Raw genomic sequence first — 14,265 nt, 5'->3', positions numbered from 1 at the left:
ATTATTGTGTAAATAAGATGGTACATTTTGGTTCTTTCTGTACTTAGTGGAGGATGGCAGAGACGGCCCGAAAGGCATTCGCTCATTGTTCTATTGTTCTACTGTGCGTGCAAAGGCCAAAGCCACTGTGCTGCTTACTTACTGAGCAAGACAAGTGTATGTTCAAAGGTTATTTCAGGTTACGCAGACAATGTTTTACATATGCTGCCATTCAAAAGTTTGGGTGTCACTTGGAATTATCCTTATTTTTCAAAGAAAAGCATAATTTTTAAACCACATTAATAACTTGGAGGCTGGAATTGTGATTAATTTGATATTAGTTGCTTTAACAGTTGTTTTTATGCTACTGGGTTTTCTCCAACCACTCCAACTTGTTTCCACATTCCCCCAAAAATGCATCTCAGGTTCAATGAAGACTGAATTGTCCTTTACTATGACTGAATGGAAAAAGTGGTGTAGAAAATGGATGGATGAAAGAATCTACATAGAAAAAAAACGCTTTTTATTCAGAAATGAGGACATTTCTAAGTGGCCCAAAACTTTGGATTATTAGTCTAAAGGCTAGGAAAAAAATGGAAAAAAAAACAATTTTCCATGAGTAAAGGCCAAATGTTTTATTGTATTTTACAATGACATATATAGAAGAAAAGGTTATTTGATCATATGTGGAGTTCAATTTTCTCTAAGCCTGCTGGAAAATATTAAATATCAAGAGGACGGTGAAAAAGGCTTGTCATCAGTCGTGGGGAACCTTGTAGTCAGCCATGTTAGACGTAGCCTTTAACCTGTGAGGCGGGTGCCCGACGGGGGCTGCTTTCTCCACTACTGAAGGTGGGCGAGCCGGGCATGCCGGGCGGACTTGAGCCGGCGTACAGCAGAGACCCGCCGACTAGGAGCAACGCCGACGCCCCCCAGCCAATGTAGAGCCCCGGGCCCAGTTCGCGCTTGTGCGGGGCGGCCACATGCGGGTCGTAGAAATCCCTGATGATGGAGTGGGCGGTCCAGCAGACCGGCACCAGGAAGAGGAAGCCGGCGACGGCGAAGAGCACCCCCGAGATACGGGCGATACGCGCCTTGAGGCTGTTGACGCCCACACATTTGGTGCACTTAACGCCGAGCACCCCGAGAGACAGGGCCACGGCACACAGCATGACCGAGAGCACCGTGAGGCCCCGGGCAGCCTGCATGTCGCTAGGCAGCGCCAGCATGCTGTCGTAGACCTTACACTGGATCTGACCCGTACTCTGCACGATGCAATTCATCCACAGGCCTTCCCAGATGATCTGAGCGGTCACCAGGTTGTTGCCGATGAAGGCGGTGACTCGCCACAGCGGCACCAGAATCACGACCGCCCCGGCCACCCAGCCCAGGATGGACATGATGAGGCCTACTAGCTGCATGCCCGTTGTCGCCATGTTGCTTGAATACGCTGCTTTTGAAATAAGTCTCTGCTTGTCAAGTGTAGTCCTTCAATGGCGTTCGCGTGTTAACTCCTTTGTCTTCGGGTGATGATGTCACTCAGCTCAAACCAGAACGGGTGATCTAAAGAATAGATAATAACCAAAAACAAATGTGAAATTCATTCTACTCTGAGGGACCATACAAAGAGGTCGTCAATTTGAATTGTGGGCCTTCATGTGTTCGGGAGATTTTATGACACTCCGGTGAATCCAAGGTCAACATTTTTGGTTATAATTCAATGTGTGCCACCAACACAATAATACACTTCACTAAAAGAGCGGAATACCAACGGTGAAGCATGCAGGTGGTAGCAACACGTTAACACAAAACCTTCAGGCTTCTGCCAGAAAGCAAGTAGCATCAGGAAAAGCCTACTAGAACATCAGAACTTTACATGGGGTTAACTATAGGCTCTTTAAATAGTGGCAGCTGTGTGTCATGCTTAAAATGAGTTTCCATGTGACTGATTAACTCTGAACACAGACACATCACTACTTAGATTTTTTTTGTTGTTGTTGATTTATCCAGAATATAGGGTCATAATAATGGTGGAAAAACTTTTGTCTGATTTATCTGTCACTAAAACCTGGTATTCCAACCGGGGTGTGTAGACTTTTTCTAGCGGACCAGGGTCTGACTCTCATGAGGATAAGCAGTGCAAAAAAAAAAAAAAAAAAAAAAGGATCAATGGACATTCTATGCAAAGACTAAGCGAGCATATGGTTACCATAACTATTTGGATTTGTGTTTAGTGGAGAGCAAGAGGACAGAGAAAGGCCTTCTTTGACAGAAGTTGTCTGTGGGAGTGCAGCTAAGCGGCTAATCTTGGAAAAAGCAACGAGCCACTCGGCGAACACAAGCCAGCTTTCATGGAGCCGTTTTGGAGTGGGCCACAACAAGGACCACGTCAGTCAGTATCCACATCGGACCATTTCTGGCAAACTGTCCAATAAATCGAATAAAAAGCCTGTGAATACCAATGAAGCGGTTGCGGACATTGGTGAAACCGATTTCTCCGAAACAAAAAGCCAATCTCCTCAGGTCAGCTGTGGATGTGGATAAATGTTGATGTCAGGAGTTCCTGCATTTTTTTTTTTTTTACTGAATAATGCCTGAATTGTTTTCCTACATTCGCAGAAAATGTTTATCTGTTCAATTGGATCCAAACCAGGAGAAGCACCTGTTAGAGCTGCCATTCCGTTTGGCTTTTTATATTTGGGGTCTAAAATCTCGTGGAGAAAGTTGAATGATCACAATTTGCTTTTTTTATTTATTTTTTTAATCTAATTAACCAATTATTATATCTCAAGCTCCATGGGGCTGATTTGAGTGAGTGCGGCAAAAAGGTGAAGGATATCAAAACCACCGCACCCAATCAAGCCCTCAGTGGACATGAAAAAAAAAAAGAAAAAACCCTCAATTGACTTACCTTAAATTGGACTCTCCCTGTCCTCAGATCAGGCGGTCCGACGCTCTTAAGGTGCGATGTGGGGACTTGAATGGATTCCACAAGCAGGCAGCTGGCGTCACAGCCTCGATCAGCGTCAAGTGGCGACGAGATGCTGTCCAAGTGGTGTGTTCGTGGGCACAAGCATGTGTGTTGGTGCGCGGGCGCGCGCGTGTGTGTGTTTGTCAATGCATGAATGCGTCTCCCGGTGCCTGGTGTACGAGCACAATAAGCCGCTGTTTGGCTGCGGACAACTCCACCTCCCTCGCCCTCTGCCCCGGTCCTGCTATGGCCTCGTCGTGTCTGCTCATCTTCTGGCTCTGTTGATGTTTAGAAAGTGGAGAAAGCTTCTGCTGGACTCCTACGGTACAAGTCTTCCCGCATCACTTCAGTCAGTCTCCTATTTGGGCTTTTTCTCTGCTTCCTACTTGGCTGTTGAAATTCTAGAATCTCATCCAGTCCCCGTAGTCAGGACAAATAGCACCAACCTTGACATGTTAGATAGAACGTGTCAACTAGAAAGGATGACAACCTCCTTCCCAGTGTGATCAGATGCTGCAAAAACTGGAGCTAATGATAAGCGGCTCAGCATTTTTGCCAGCGTGAAGCCGACCGGGACAGAAGAACGGGTGCAGGCTGTCCGTGAACGTGTCGGTGAAGGTGTGAATGTGGACGCCCGTCTCGGCGCAGTAGAAGGACACGCGGCCTTCGGTGTAGTCTACAAATACGCCCACCTTTCTGGGCCTCTGCTCCAGCGCCACCGGACTCACCGGAGAAGTATTGGCGACGTACTGCCCGCATGCCTTCAGACTTAAAGTCCAGAAACCGTTAGCAGGACACACAGTGAAGCGGCCCTTCCTGTTGATCGACTGTCGGACAACGCCTAAGCTCCATTCCATCTTCTCGCCGACTTCCACCTCCCAGTAGGACCTCCCGTTGCTGAAGCTCTCCTTGGCGAGGACGTTTGCCACGCGGTCGAAGCGTTTGGGGTGGTCCGGCACCTCGTGGCGCTTGTCGCTCTGCCTCACCTGTTTTCTGTCGTCCGAGACTGAAAGGGAGGGGTGCGCCGTCTTGGCGCTTAGATTGACATCCACTGTAATGACGAGAGCTCATTGGAATTGGAATTGCTAACAAACTTTTTTTTTTTATGATCAAATTTCCCAAAAAAAGACTCACCAATGTATCTCTCAATTCTCTTAAGTTCTGCCAAGTACAAACAAATATTTGCGTCAGTACCATAAAATCCTTAATTAAGATCATTTAAAAACGAACCTGATTTGGATAGCCGGTTTACTTCCACCTTCATCTTGGCCATCATTTCCGACAGTGCTCTCCTGGTGACCCCAACACAAGGGTCAGTTTCTATGGTAACCACGGACCAGTCCTTTAACTGGACCGCTTGTCTGGGGAGTACGACGTTCTGGAAGAAACACAACAAGTGGTAACATCACCGTTCTCGCATGCGTCATGATAGGAAGAAGAAAGTACCCGAGCTTACCGTGGAATCTTCTTTGAATTCTTCCTGCTGATCACTATTTTTTTCAGGAACCAGAGAATCGGATTCTGCAGTCTCTTTAGTCAGTTCCCGGATCTCCTGCTCCAACTCCTTCACTAGGGTCTGGACTTTGGCCTGCTCCTCCTTTTGGCCCTCCTCGATGGCCGCCACCAGCGCTTTGTGGCTCTTCTCCATGGCGTGGACGAGTGCGGAGAAGACTTTCTGGCTCTCGCGCACTTCTCTGTGGTAAGAGCTCTGATTGGTCGAGACAAATGCATCATCTATCGTTTAGTAAGAGATGTGATGCAGAAATTTTTTTGGGGAGGGGGGGTTCAACCTTACCTTTTGGAGCTCAAGAGAAGTCTTCAATCGGTCTATCTTCTGCAGCCTTTCCTGAATCATTTGCTCAACATTGAGAACCTGGAGCATTAAAAAAAAACAAAAAAAAAAACTTTGAACTACAACCAGCAATTCCTTCAGATACTGCAGCACTACAATGGGACTAAAGCGAAATTTGGTTTGACGATTAGTGGATATAAGATGAAAATAAGCCGCATATGATGGAATAAAAAAAATAAAAACTTAATAACGTACCGTCTCTTCATCTGGTGGCTTTTGCGGTCTGTTCTTCTTGTAATTGTCCGAGATTTCGGCGAGGATGTGGTTGACGCTGAGGTCGGGCTTGTTGACGAAGAGTCTCCTGCAGGTCGGACAGTACCGGGACTGGTGTCGCATCCAGTAGTCGCAAAGACAGGACAGGCAGAAGCTGTGTCCGCACGGGGTGGTGACCGGACCGCTGAAGATGTCCTTGCACAGAGAGCACAGCAGCGACTTCTCGGGGAGGAGGCCCACGGTTGATGCCATTGGGGCTGAAAATGGCAGCGAGGAAAGGACAAGGACAACTGTCGTTTATCTCGGTTCCGTGATAAACCGAGGACCCCCTTATAAATCGGTTCTACCTATCCGAAACCCACTTTTGGGTCCCGACTCGGAGGAGTGGAATATATTGTGATGTCTTGTTTCGGATGAAGCTCCTTCCCGCTCGCCTTACAAAGAATGAAGACAACTATTTAGAAAATGCAAAGTATGTGGCCAAACAGGCATACGCCACGCATGGTTGACGACCGCACGACGTCACTGAGAACACAAAATCGCATCGAGGGAAAGATTCAAATTATTTTAGTGTTGAGACACAGTTGTCGCCGGTTTTACATTCAGATTTGACTCTCACTCTCACATGTTGATTATTTGTCATGTTCACGGGATCTCTAAATGCCGCACGTGTCACAGCAGGAAGTGTTTGATTTTAAATGAACGACAGACGAGTGTAGTAAAAGCGAAGCCTCACCTGTCCTGTCCACAAGTCTGCTCTCGTCTCTCCACAGGCTCAGGGCAAACAAGGAAGTACAGTTCAAATGTTTTACGCTGCACCAAGGTGTGTTGGGTCGTCCAACAATGGCACTCTTGACAAGAACAAACTCCACCCTAAATGTTAACAGAGCGTCTCTATAGGCAAACACAACTGAAGGCTGGGCTTTAAAATGGCACGAGAATTAAAAAAGTGTTCTGTTACATAATTTCATACCTCAAAAGGAGGATTATCCAGCTCGAATTAGTTTAGTCTACATTTCCTGAAAAAAATATTAGGTAGAGCCACACAATCTAAATATAATCTCTTTCAGATATTATGCCTTCGCAGTAAGATGTAGTTACTGTACATGTAAAAATAAGAAAAATTCTAGAGGAAGTCGCATCGCCTTTTCCAGGTCAGAGAAATTTTATTTATTCGGAAGTTGACAGCTGAGCAGAGCGTGGTTTCATTTCATTCAGCAGCCACAAAGGCTTGATTTTTTTTCATGATTTAAAAGATCATTTGAAATATTTGTGGAGTAATTTTAGTTTAAAACATTGAAATTTGGCAGGTGTATGAACAACCTTCTTTTCAATTTATACGATTTTCACTGTACAGGGAGAACTGTTGGATTTGTCAAGGTCAAATCTTAGCGTTGTATGTCATTTGATTGCGCAGGCGTGGCTAAATGTTGCCGGCTGCTGTCAGGGCCGAGACGTTGCAAAGAAGCGATTGATGAAGATGGAGTTGAAGTTGAGTCTGGCGGGCGGTGCCACTCTGTCCTCCATGTGCTTCGTGGCCACCTGAGCGGCGCCCCCCGCCGACGCCCCCACCGCCCCGCCGATGACACCGTACAGGACCATTCCTCCCGGGCCTTCTATAGAACCCACCAGCGCCCCCATGACGGCCCCCACCACCACGCCCGAGCCCACCCCCCTCGCCAGAGACGTCCTCAGCCAGCCGTTGTCCACTTCCGCCTTGGCCCTGATCTCGGCGCTGACGCTCGCCGTGTGGGCGTCTTTGCGGCGGTACAACTCATCCGACAGGTACTTGTTCTCCAGCTCGCTCCACGCCTTCTCGTTATCAGCCGTCATCTTTTTCATGAGCCTCTTTTCCTCCTTCTTAACACTACGCTCAGCCTTCTGGAATGTTCCGCTGGAGAAGCAGGCGCCACCCAGGGAGGCCACCATCCACTCGATTTTCTGCAGCACCTCCTGCTCAAGGCTGCGGTCCCGCCAGTCCTTGCTGAAAATGTAAAAGCGCCCACCAAAGTCCTCGATCAGATGCCTCAAGGGCCAGTCGGTGTTCTGCACTACGCCCTCCAAGGCTGCGTTGTCCGGGTTGCCGTCGTAGGCGAGCAAGACGATGCAATGTCTCAAACAGCGCCTCCCGAAACGTCTCATCATGAGCTGCGGGGTCCTGATGTCGTTCGGCGAGATTTTCTCCATGTCGAAGGCAACCAGGAAGGCGTGGGGACCGGGCACCGACAAGCACTTGGACCTCCTCAGCTCCATCTTCCTCTTGACGCGAGATATGTCCTTATCGTAGAGGTTGGGGGCGCTGATCACGGCCACCCGTCGCCCCGCCAGCTCCCCCAAAATCTTCCGGCTGCCAGAGATGCTGGTGGTGTCCTTCGGGAACTCTTCCCTTCCCAGGATCGCGTTGGTCAGCTGGAACTGAGATGGCCCGCTGCTGCCGACCACCATCAGCCTGAGCTCCAAGGAGGACCCTGCGGAGACGAGGCTCTGAATTCAACACTTGCTTCCATGTCGGCACTAGCATTCAACTCTTGGGCTTTTAGCGCTTGATGTTGAATGTGTAAGATAGTATTTTACAAAGACAAATCGCAACCCGCAACCCATTTTGCCTCTGCATCCGACAATAAATTTGTGTCCCTAACACAACCTTACCTTTCCTCCTCGTCTCCATTTATGCTGTCAAGCTTCACGCAGCAGACAACCATGAGAACACACCCCAAATATGTGTGTCTCTCCCTCTCTCTCGCTCCACTATTCCACTATCTCACGTGGTCTCCCTCTCTGTGGGTCTGTCTCATTTGGTAATTGGGTGTGTGATTTTATACCAAGTGGAAAATGTCCTCAGGGTGCACAGGACAGTCATCAAGCAGTACAGTTTAGTATGAAACTCAACATTTAATCTTTGTGATTGCTGCTTCCTTGATTTTTGATATTACACAATCTCACGTCAATACTGCTTTTTAATTTGATTTCATCTTTGTGATTGCTGCTTCCTTGACAACTCATATTTGACGTCAGACTCACTGTAATTAGTGTATTTCGCCACCATTGCTTTTAGAAGCACAGTTCTTTAATATCCATTCGACAGATAACTTGGGATAATCAATACTTCATTAAATTAAATTTGATCTTGTCTCAGTACAGCTCAAATGTGTATTCTATATATAGAGTGGTGTCCTCTTGTGGCACACTAAATTCAGACAGCATTACACAATCTCACGTCAATACTGCTTTTTAATTTGATTCTCTGCCTCTCATTATGTAAGCAAAATAGCTGTTGGGAGGAACATTTTAATTACATAATAGTATCAGTTAAGAAGTAACATTGATCCTAATTACAACTGTAGTTTATTTTATAGCACGTGTTGTTTATAGCAGCCCGAATAAGGTGTTTAATTCCCTTTACTGGGTGTTTAGTTTGGAACATCTGTAAGTGGAACGTTTCTTTGCAAGCTGAGTGTTTCCGGTCGAACACTTTGTGTCGCCGCACATGATTGACTGTGCAGTGCGCACTTTGGAGTATAAAATGAACATTTAAGAACATAAATTTATATGTAACTTATAGTGGTGAGATTGTGGGGAAACGTTGAGCGGAGACAACATGATTTAGGAGATTAAACCCAGCGACAAAGCAATTGTACCAAAGTGACAAACTGTTGTGGTTAGAGTTTTACCTTTTTGATTTCTCTGTCCAATTTCGAGACACATTTTCCTCTGGCGGTTTGTACACGCGTGACTGTCAAATAGTCCCTTTCCAGAAATAATGAGGCACACGTTGAGAGCGGCGCGGCGCGTGCTTGCAGCGGGAACCGGTCAACGTTGCTCTGGGTTTTGCAGCCGACAATTGTTAACAGAGGACGCATCCGATTCGGCTCATAATGAGCGGTTTATTAAAGAGGCGTCTCTCTACATACACGTAAGTTACACTTAATAATATAATTTTGAAATAATCCCAAATTTATATGAACAACTGAACAATAATTGTATGCGAGTTTTCTCCTTTTTTCTCCTTTGGGGCTTCCGTCCTGACCTACACTCAGTAATGCGGAAGTGGGTCAAAACAAATCTTATTTTTACTAAATGGACTCGTTTTACATTGCCCTGAAAACAATTTCACAAAAAACACAACTGAAAGAACAATAACCACGCTATAATAAGAACATTTAATATCAAACACAATTTATTAATCAGGGATCAAAGCAAGGTATGCTTTTTGGGAGTTTGTGTTGTAATATTTATATTGTTTTGCCTAAATGAAGCTCCTCAATCCACTTCACAAGAATTCCTTGACCAAGATGACGCCAGGTGGTGCTAAAGAACTCTTGCATTATTAAATAAAGAAATAATGATTATTTCTTTGGCCTGAGTGCCTTGAATTGCTGTGTCCAACCTCAAAGGCTTACATCACTGCATTCACACAAATTCATTTGTGGTAAAGTCATATTCGTCTTCTCTTTCCTAGTGGCCCTACTGCCTCAAACGGTGCTCTTACTGCAACTTTAATAAGTACATACCCAAAGATGACAAAAACCACATAGTGAGCCAGTGTCTTCTGCAGGAGGTGGAGACGCTGCTGCAACTCAGTCAGGTGTCCTGGTAGGGTCATTTCTCACATCACACATAAAAACAACACTCGCTTTCTCCCATTTCACCTGCTTTGTCCTTGCAGTGTCACCTCTGTGTTTTTTGGTGGTGGAACACCAAGCCTGGCGCACCCCTCAACTGTCTCAGACATCTTGGAAGCTGTCTCCAGGCGGACAAGTCTGGCAGACCAGGCCGAAGTTTCACTTGAAGTCAATCCCACTGCTGAGGGGAGGACAAAATTGAAAGATTTTAGCCATGCTGGGGTGAACCGTTTCTCCATAGGTGTCCAGGTAAGCGTCACATGTTGATGCTTTAATAGTTGATGAAGTGCTTGCCTATTCATAGATTTTGCTTACCCTATCCTTTGTTGATTGCTGAAAAACTTGGTGAAGCACTTCAACATACCACAAGATGGTGCCAAATGCCTGAGTAATAGAAAAGTAGTTCTTTGGCACCATCTCATGGCATTTTGTTGCCAACTACCATATGTGTTTTTAAATTTATTTATTTATTTTATTTTATTTTTTCTATGAGTGACAACAAGTGAATACACAGGTTCATTGCTCCTTCGGTCATCAAGTAAAATCCCCACACTGTTCACACAATTCTCTGCCCAGTCTCTCCAGGATGCCGATTTAACACGGCTGGGCCGAGACCACAGCGCAAATCAGGCCTTGCGAACCGTCGAGGAGGCTCGCAAATTGTGCCCGGGGAAGGTGTCCGTTGACATCATGTTCGGGCGGCCCGGGCAGAGCGCGGCGTCTTGGAAGGCGGAGTTGTCGGAGCTGTTGCGGGCCTGCGACGACCACGTCTCCCTGTACCAGCTGACGCCCGAGCGAGGCACTCTGCTGTTTAAACAGATACAAAGCGCCCATGTGACGCTGCCCGGCGACCACGAGACGGCAGACATGTATGAGAGCGCCCGGAGGACGCTGCGCCAGCATCGATTTCAGCAGTATGAAGTGTCCAACTTTGCCAGAAACGTGAGTTGACTCCTCTGAGAAAAAAGGTTTAGAATGTCACAAGATCCAAACATTGCATCGACATTATTTGTTGCTAACAAGGCGCCACAAAATGGCGGCCAAGCACTACTTTTGTATCTGACTACCATCTTGTAGCATCTTTCGAACTTTCAGAAAGAGCATAAAACTGAGTAAAGAGTCTTTCGACATTGAAAACATTTCCCAGGTCTTTACTAGCACGTCTGTGTCATGCACTCATTAAAATACACCAAGCATCAAGAATCACAGCACACATTTCGCTGTGTCATGCAAGTGACACCGCAGTCATCATGCCCCCTTTCCTGCTGGGCTAATAGGCTGTGTTTTGTTACTATGACAACAGCGTGAGCCTTGCAACTCACCTCTTGTCGAAGCAGAGACCAGATTGTGTGAAGAAAAAAATGCCGGTGTCCGTAGATACGATGAAAGCATTTTCCCCTCACGGAGGCAGCGCTTCATACACTACATTGTGTACGTTTAGTTTGGCTCTTGGCTCTCGATTTTTGCCCAACTGAAGCAGTTTATTTACACTTAATCATCAGTTTTCACTTGAGGTGAGGATTCATTCAGCAAATTTATCTTTTTGGTTTTTAAGGAACTGATGTCCCTGATGTTTAACATTTCACGAGCCATCACTTCAGTGTTTTTTTTTTTGTTTTCCAACATGCATTTGTCATTCGCTTGGTCACATCACAAATTAGATTTAAGAGAAGCCATACCGAGATCATCTTCTGAACCTTTTTCCGCAGAGTGCAGTGAGTCATCACAACATGAGCTACTGGAAGGGAAGACAATACATCGGCGTTGGTCCAGGTAAGCCACTATTCAAAGCTGTGACCCTTGAAGGCATCGCTGAGAATTTCTTGTCCCTAACAGGAGCGCACGGGCGCTTCGTTCCTCTCGGGGAGGGCGGCACGCAGCGAGAGGCCCGCACCCAGACGCTGGAACCTGACGTGTGGATCCGCGAGGTCCAGCAGCGCGGACACGGGACGCGCCGGAGGATTCAGCTGGGACGTCTTGAACTGTGAGCTTCTGCACGTACACCCGGAGACGTGTTGCGTGACACATGAGGCATGTATTGTGAATTGTAACAACCACCGTTAGCGCACCAACAGCTGACAAACATCTAAGTGGTCGCTGCGCATATGCGTGTCCTTTCAGTCACGCTCTTCATGTGACCGAATGTCATCAACACATTGACAGGCACTGTCATGTTCCTGTTATTTCTGAACTAAAGTCACCATTCTCTCCGTTTGGCAGATTGGAGGAGGTGTTGGTGATGGGATTGAGAATGACAGAAGGCATCACACACAAGGTGATGCAGCAAAATCATCATTTTGGACCGTGGTGTCGGTTTGCTTTTGTATGTTTCATTTTACGTTCCATAAGGTTCCACGGATTATTGATAGACTGAGCGCACTACACCCTGGACTGGTCGCACAATCGCTGAGCAGGAACCGATTCTGCACTGCCTGTACACAAGTCAGACAAGTGACCTCAACAACCATTCCAGTTTTCAAATGAGCGCCTCGTGAAAATGAATGGCCCCATCTTGCTCTACGTGATTGCCAAGTTTTCCTGCTGGTACTGTTGAGCAGTGGTTTCCAACCACCGGTCCGCGGGCCACTTTGGACTGTGCAGCAGCGGGCCGCACAGATGAAAGAAAAAATAAAACTTGCAGTACTTCTGGTTTATTCCATTTTTGAGAGTAAAAAATATTTTATTTTGAAGAGTGATCGGCTTCTCTCCGTTGCATCGGACTTTTGACGCATGTCAAGAAGCTAACTGTTGTGGTCGCATTACATGAGTACGACTACGTATGAAGCGCTCTGCACAATATGCGGCGGGTACCAATTCCCCCGCCCTCCGTTAGCAGTCCACAAAATTTAGGGACTTGTATGAACCGGTCCGTGACGAAAAAAAGGTTGGAGATCACTACTGTAGAGGTATTCCAGAAGTCTCAAAACAAAAAATCAAATTCAAGGTCCAATCTAGATGTCAAAATGAGCACATTTTAGTCGGAAAACTCGAAAAGATCGATTTGCGAGAACATATTTACTAACTGAAGGGAACGGAGCATAAAATCCACTCAGTTATCTGTTGTGTAAAGGTGGCATGAGGTCATACTTTGGTCCATAAACAATTTGCATTATGTAATTGCAAATTTTGTGGCATTTAACAGCACTGGCAGCTTTTCAGTCCACAGCTGGCCCTGTGGGACATCTTCGGCTCTTCCACTGACGTCCAAGAATTCCTCAAATGTGGCCAGCTGACCCTCAATGACGGGTGACGAGACTGGAAAATAAATCGTTTCATGTCCTTGCCAGAATCACGTCACATGTTTGTTTTTGGGCCCCCCCCCCCCCCCCCCCCCCCCCCCCCCCTAGCGGACTGCGCTGCTCCTGGGACGGTCTGGCGTTACTGGACGCCATGCTGCCGGCTTTGCTGCTAGAACTGGAAAGACAAATTGATCCGAGAGGCCCAAGATGATCACTGATGGAGTCTGCCAACTCATGATGGTAGCGTCAAATATCTATTTATTACAGTCAGTGAACGTTTGAGCATCAAAATGCAGTCCTGAGATATTGGACATGGATTATTCTCATTTGTGTTACCAAAAATGTTTTAAAACCCACGTTTGTTACATTTTAGTGTGTGCTTATGATCCAGAAGTCACTATGGCCTGCATATTCATGAGCTCATTACATTTGCCCCTTCAACACTTGTTAAGAATCTTGAGAGTGAATTAATGTGGCTGCCGTGTTGTCACGTTTATTAGATAAACGTGCCTGAGCTGACGGCCTGCTCACAAAAACACTTTGGTTTCAATTTGAATAATTAGATTAGAATTTCAAAGAATATGTGCACACAAACCGTGAATGTAGAACTCATTACAAACATTTGGATTGAATGAGAACATTTACTAGCAGCGTTATTTTCATAATTTGTGCTTGGCGCTCCCCGTAGGCCGATCATATTGATTATTTTTCTTCCATTGTACCCAAACAAGCTCACCCTTCACTAATGCTGGAAGCGCTTTATTGTCTCTTCTAATGAAGTCATCAAAAATTGAACAAAATTTTTGTTGTTGTTTTATATTGTGGTCATTTGCATTATTACGCAACTGCGCTGCCCACTGACAGCTATTTCTGATATTTCCTATTTTTCATGGTTAAAGCTGCACAAAAGCATATAGAATTCTGTCTTTTTATATTTATACAAATATATACAGTATTTATGGTTATATATCGTATATGTGCATGTATGTTTCTGCACATGTGTGGATGAGCATTATCATCATTTGTGGCACTACTCATGAGTTCCTAATATGGAGGCCGGTGAGTCACATAGTCACACCTCCTCCACGCCACTCATCCTTTGCATGCGAAGGCGCCGTTGAGCATACTCACAACGTATCTGGCATCTGACAATACAAGGAGATGCTTAAGGTCCTTTGATCTGAGTCATCCTTTCTTCCCCCACTTGATGAATTGTTTTTGCATCATTGCCTGGAAACGGCTCACTCCTTACATGCTCTGGACCTTTATATGGAATCAACGTCATAAATGTGGTCAAGAGAGTTTTATTATAGTCATGTGATTTTTTTTTTTTTTTAATTTGGAGTCTTACTACTGTAAAAGGGGGGAAAAAAGAAAGCAAGAGTCTTA

At 45.9% G+C, this 14,265-nt stretch overlaps 4 protein-coding genes across 7 annotated transcripts; 1 reads left to right on the top strand and 3 right to left on the bottom strand.

The window, feature by feature from the left end:
- Positions 1-599: 599 nt before the first annotated feature.
- Positions 600-3,039, bottom strand: cldnk (claudin k). Its single transcript, XM_088317355.1, has 2 exons — positions 2,891-3,039; positions 600-1,542 (listed from the first exon to the last, which is right to left on the bottom strand). Exon 2 carries the CDS (start codon positions 1,413-1,415, stop codon positions 768-770), a length of 648 nt encoding a protein of 215 aa, XP_088173481.1. The 5' UTR covers positions 1,416-1,542; positions 2,891-3,039; the 3' UTR covers positions 600-767.
- A 417-nt stretch (positions 3,040-3,456) lies between these two features.
- Positions 3,457-5,884, bottom strand: btr02 (bloodthirsty-related gene family, member 2). Of its 2 annotated transcripts, none has more exons than XM_088317349.1 (7): positions 5,752-5,884; positions 4,998-5,272; positions 4,746-4,823; positions 4,407-4,658; positions 4,181-4,328; positions 4,085-4,111; positions 3,457-4,001 (listed from the first exon to the last, which is right to left on the bottom strand). In XM_088317349.1, exons 2-7 carry the CDS (start codon positions 5,265-5,267, stop codon positions 3,457-3,459), a joined length of 1,320 nt encoding a protein of 439 aa, XP_088173475.1. In that variant the 5' UTR covers positions 5,268-5,272; positions 5,752-5,884. The 2 variants fall into 2 exon arrangements, with proteins under 2 accessions (XP_088173475.1, XP_088173476.1); XM_088317350.1 differs by lacking the exon at positions 5,752-5,884 and adding an exon at positions 5,378-5,745.
- A 274-nt stretch (positions 5,885-6,158) lies between these two features.
- Positions 6,159-8,977, bottom strand: LOC148322485 (GTPase IMAP family member 7). 2 transcript variants are annotated; one of them, XM_088317351.1, is made up of 2 exons: positions 8,687-8,977; positions 6,159-7,483 (listed from the first exon to the last, which is right to left on the bottom strand). In XM_088317351.1, exons 1-2 carry the CDS (start codon positions 8,718-8,720, stop codon positions 6,459-6,461), a joined length of 1,059 nt encoding a protein of 352 aa, XP_088173477.1. In that variant the 5' UTR covers positions 8,721-8,977; the 3' UTR covers positions 6,159-6,458. The 2 variants fall into 2 exon arrangements, with proteins under 2 accessions (XP_088173477.1, XP_088173478.1); XM_088317352.1 differs by lacking the exon at positions 8,687-8,977 and adding an exon at positions 7,665-7,815.
- rsad1 (radical S-adenosyl methionine domain containing 1) lies at positions 8,459-14,074 on the top strand. 2 transcript variants are annotated; one of them, XM_088317348.1, is made up of 10 exons: positions 8,459-8,673; positions 8,771-8,928; positions 9,475-9,608; positions 9,682-9,886; positions 10,214-10,579; positions 11,347-11,410; positions 11,474-11,621; positions 11,858-11,912; positions 12,780-12,883; positions 12,985-14,074. In XM_088317348.1, the coding sequence occupies exons 2-10, from the start codon at positions 8,776-8,778 to the stop codon at positions 13,085-13,087; spliced, it is 1,332 nt and encodes a 443-aa protein (XP_088173474.1). In that variant the 5' UTR covers positions 8,459-8,673; positions 8,771-8,775; the 3' UTR covers positions 13,088-14,074. The 2 variants fall into 2 exon arrangements, with proteins under 2 accessions (XP_088173474.1, XP_088173473.1); XM_088317347.1 differs by having other exon boundaries at positions 8,459-8,928.
- Positions 14,075-14,265: the final 191 nt, after the last annotated feature.

Source organism: Idiotropiscis lumnitzeri, chromosome 15 (assembly GCF_059441095.1).
Source record: "Idiotropiscis lumnitzeri isolate Australia: NSW breed Sydney's pygmy pipehorse chromosome 15, RoL_Ilum_1.0, whole genome shotgun sequence".
NCBI lineage: Eukaryota > Metazoa > Chordata > Actinopteri > Syngnathiformes > Syngnathidae > Idiotropiscis > Idiotropiscis lumnitzeri.
This window is presented reverse-complemented; position numbering and strand designations above follow the sequence as displayed.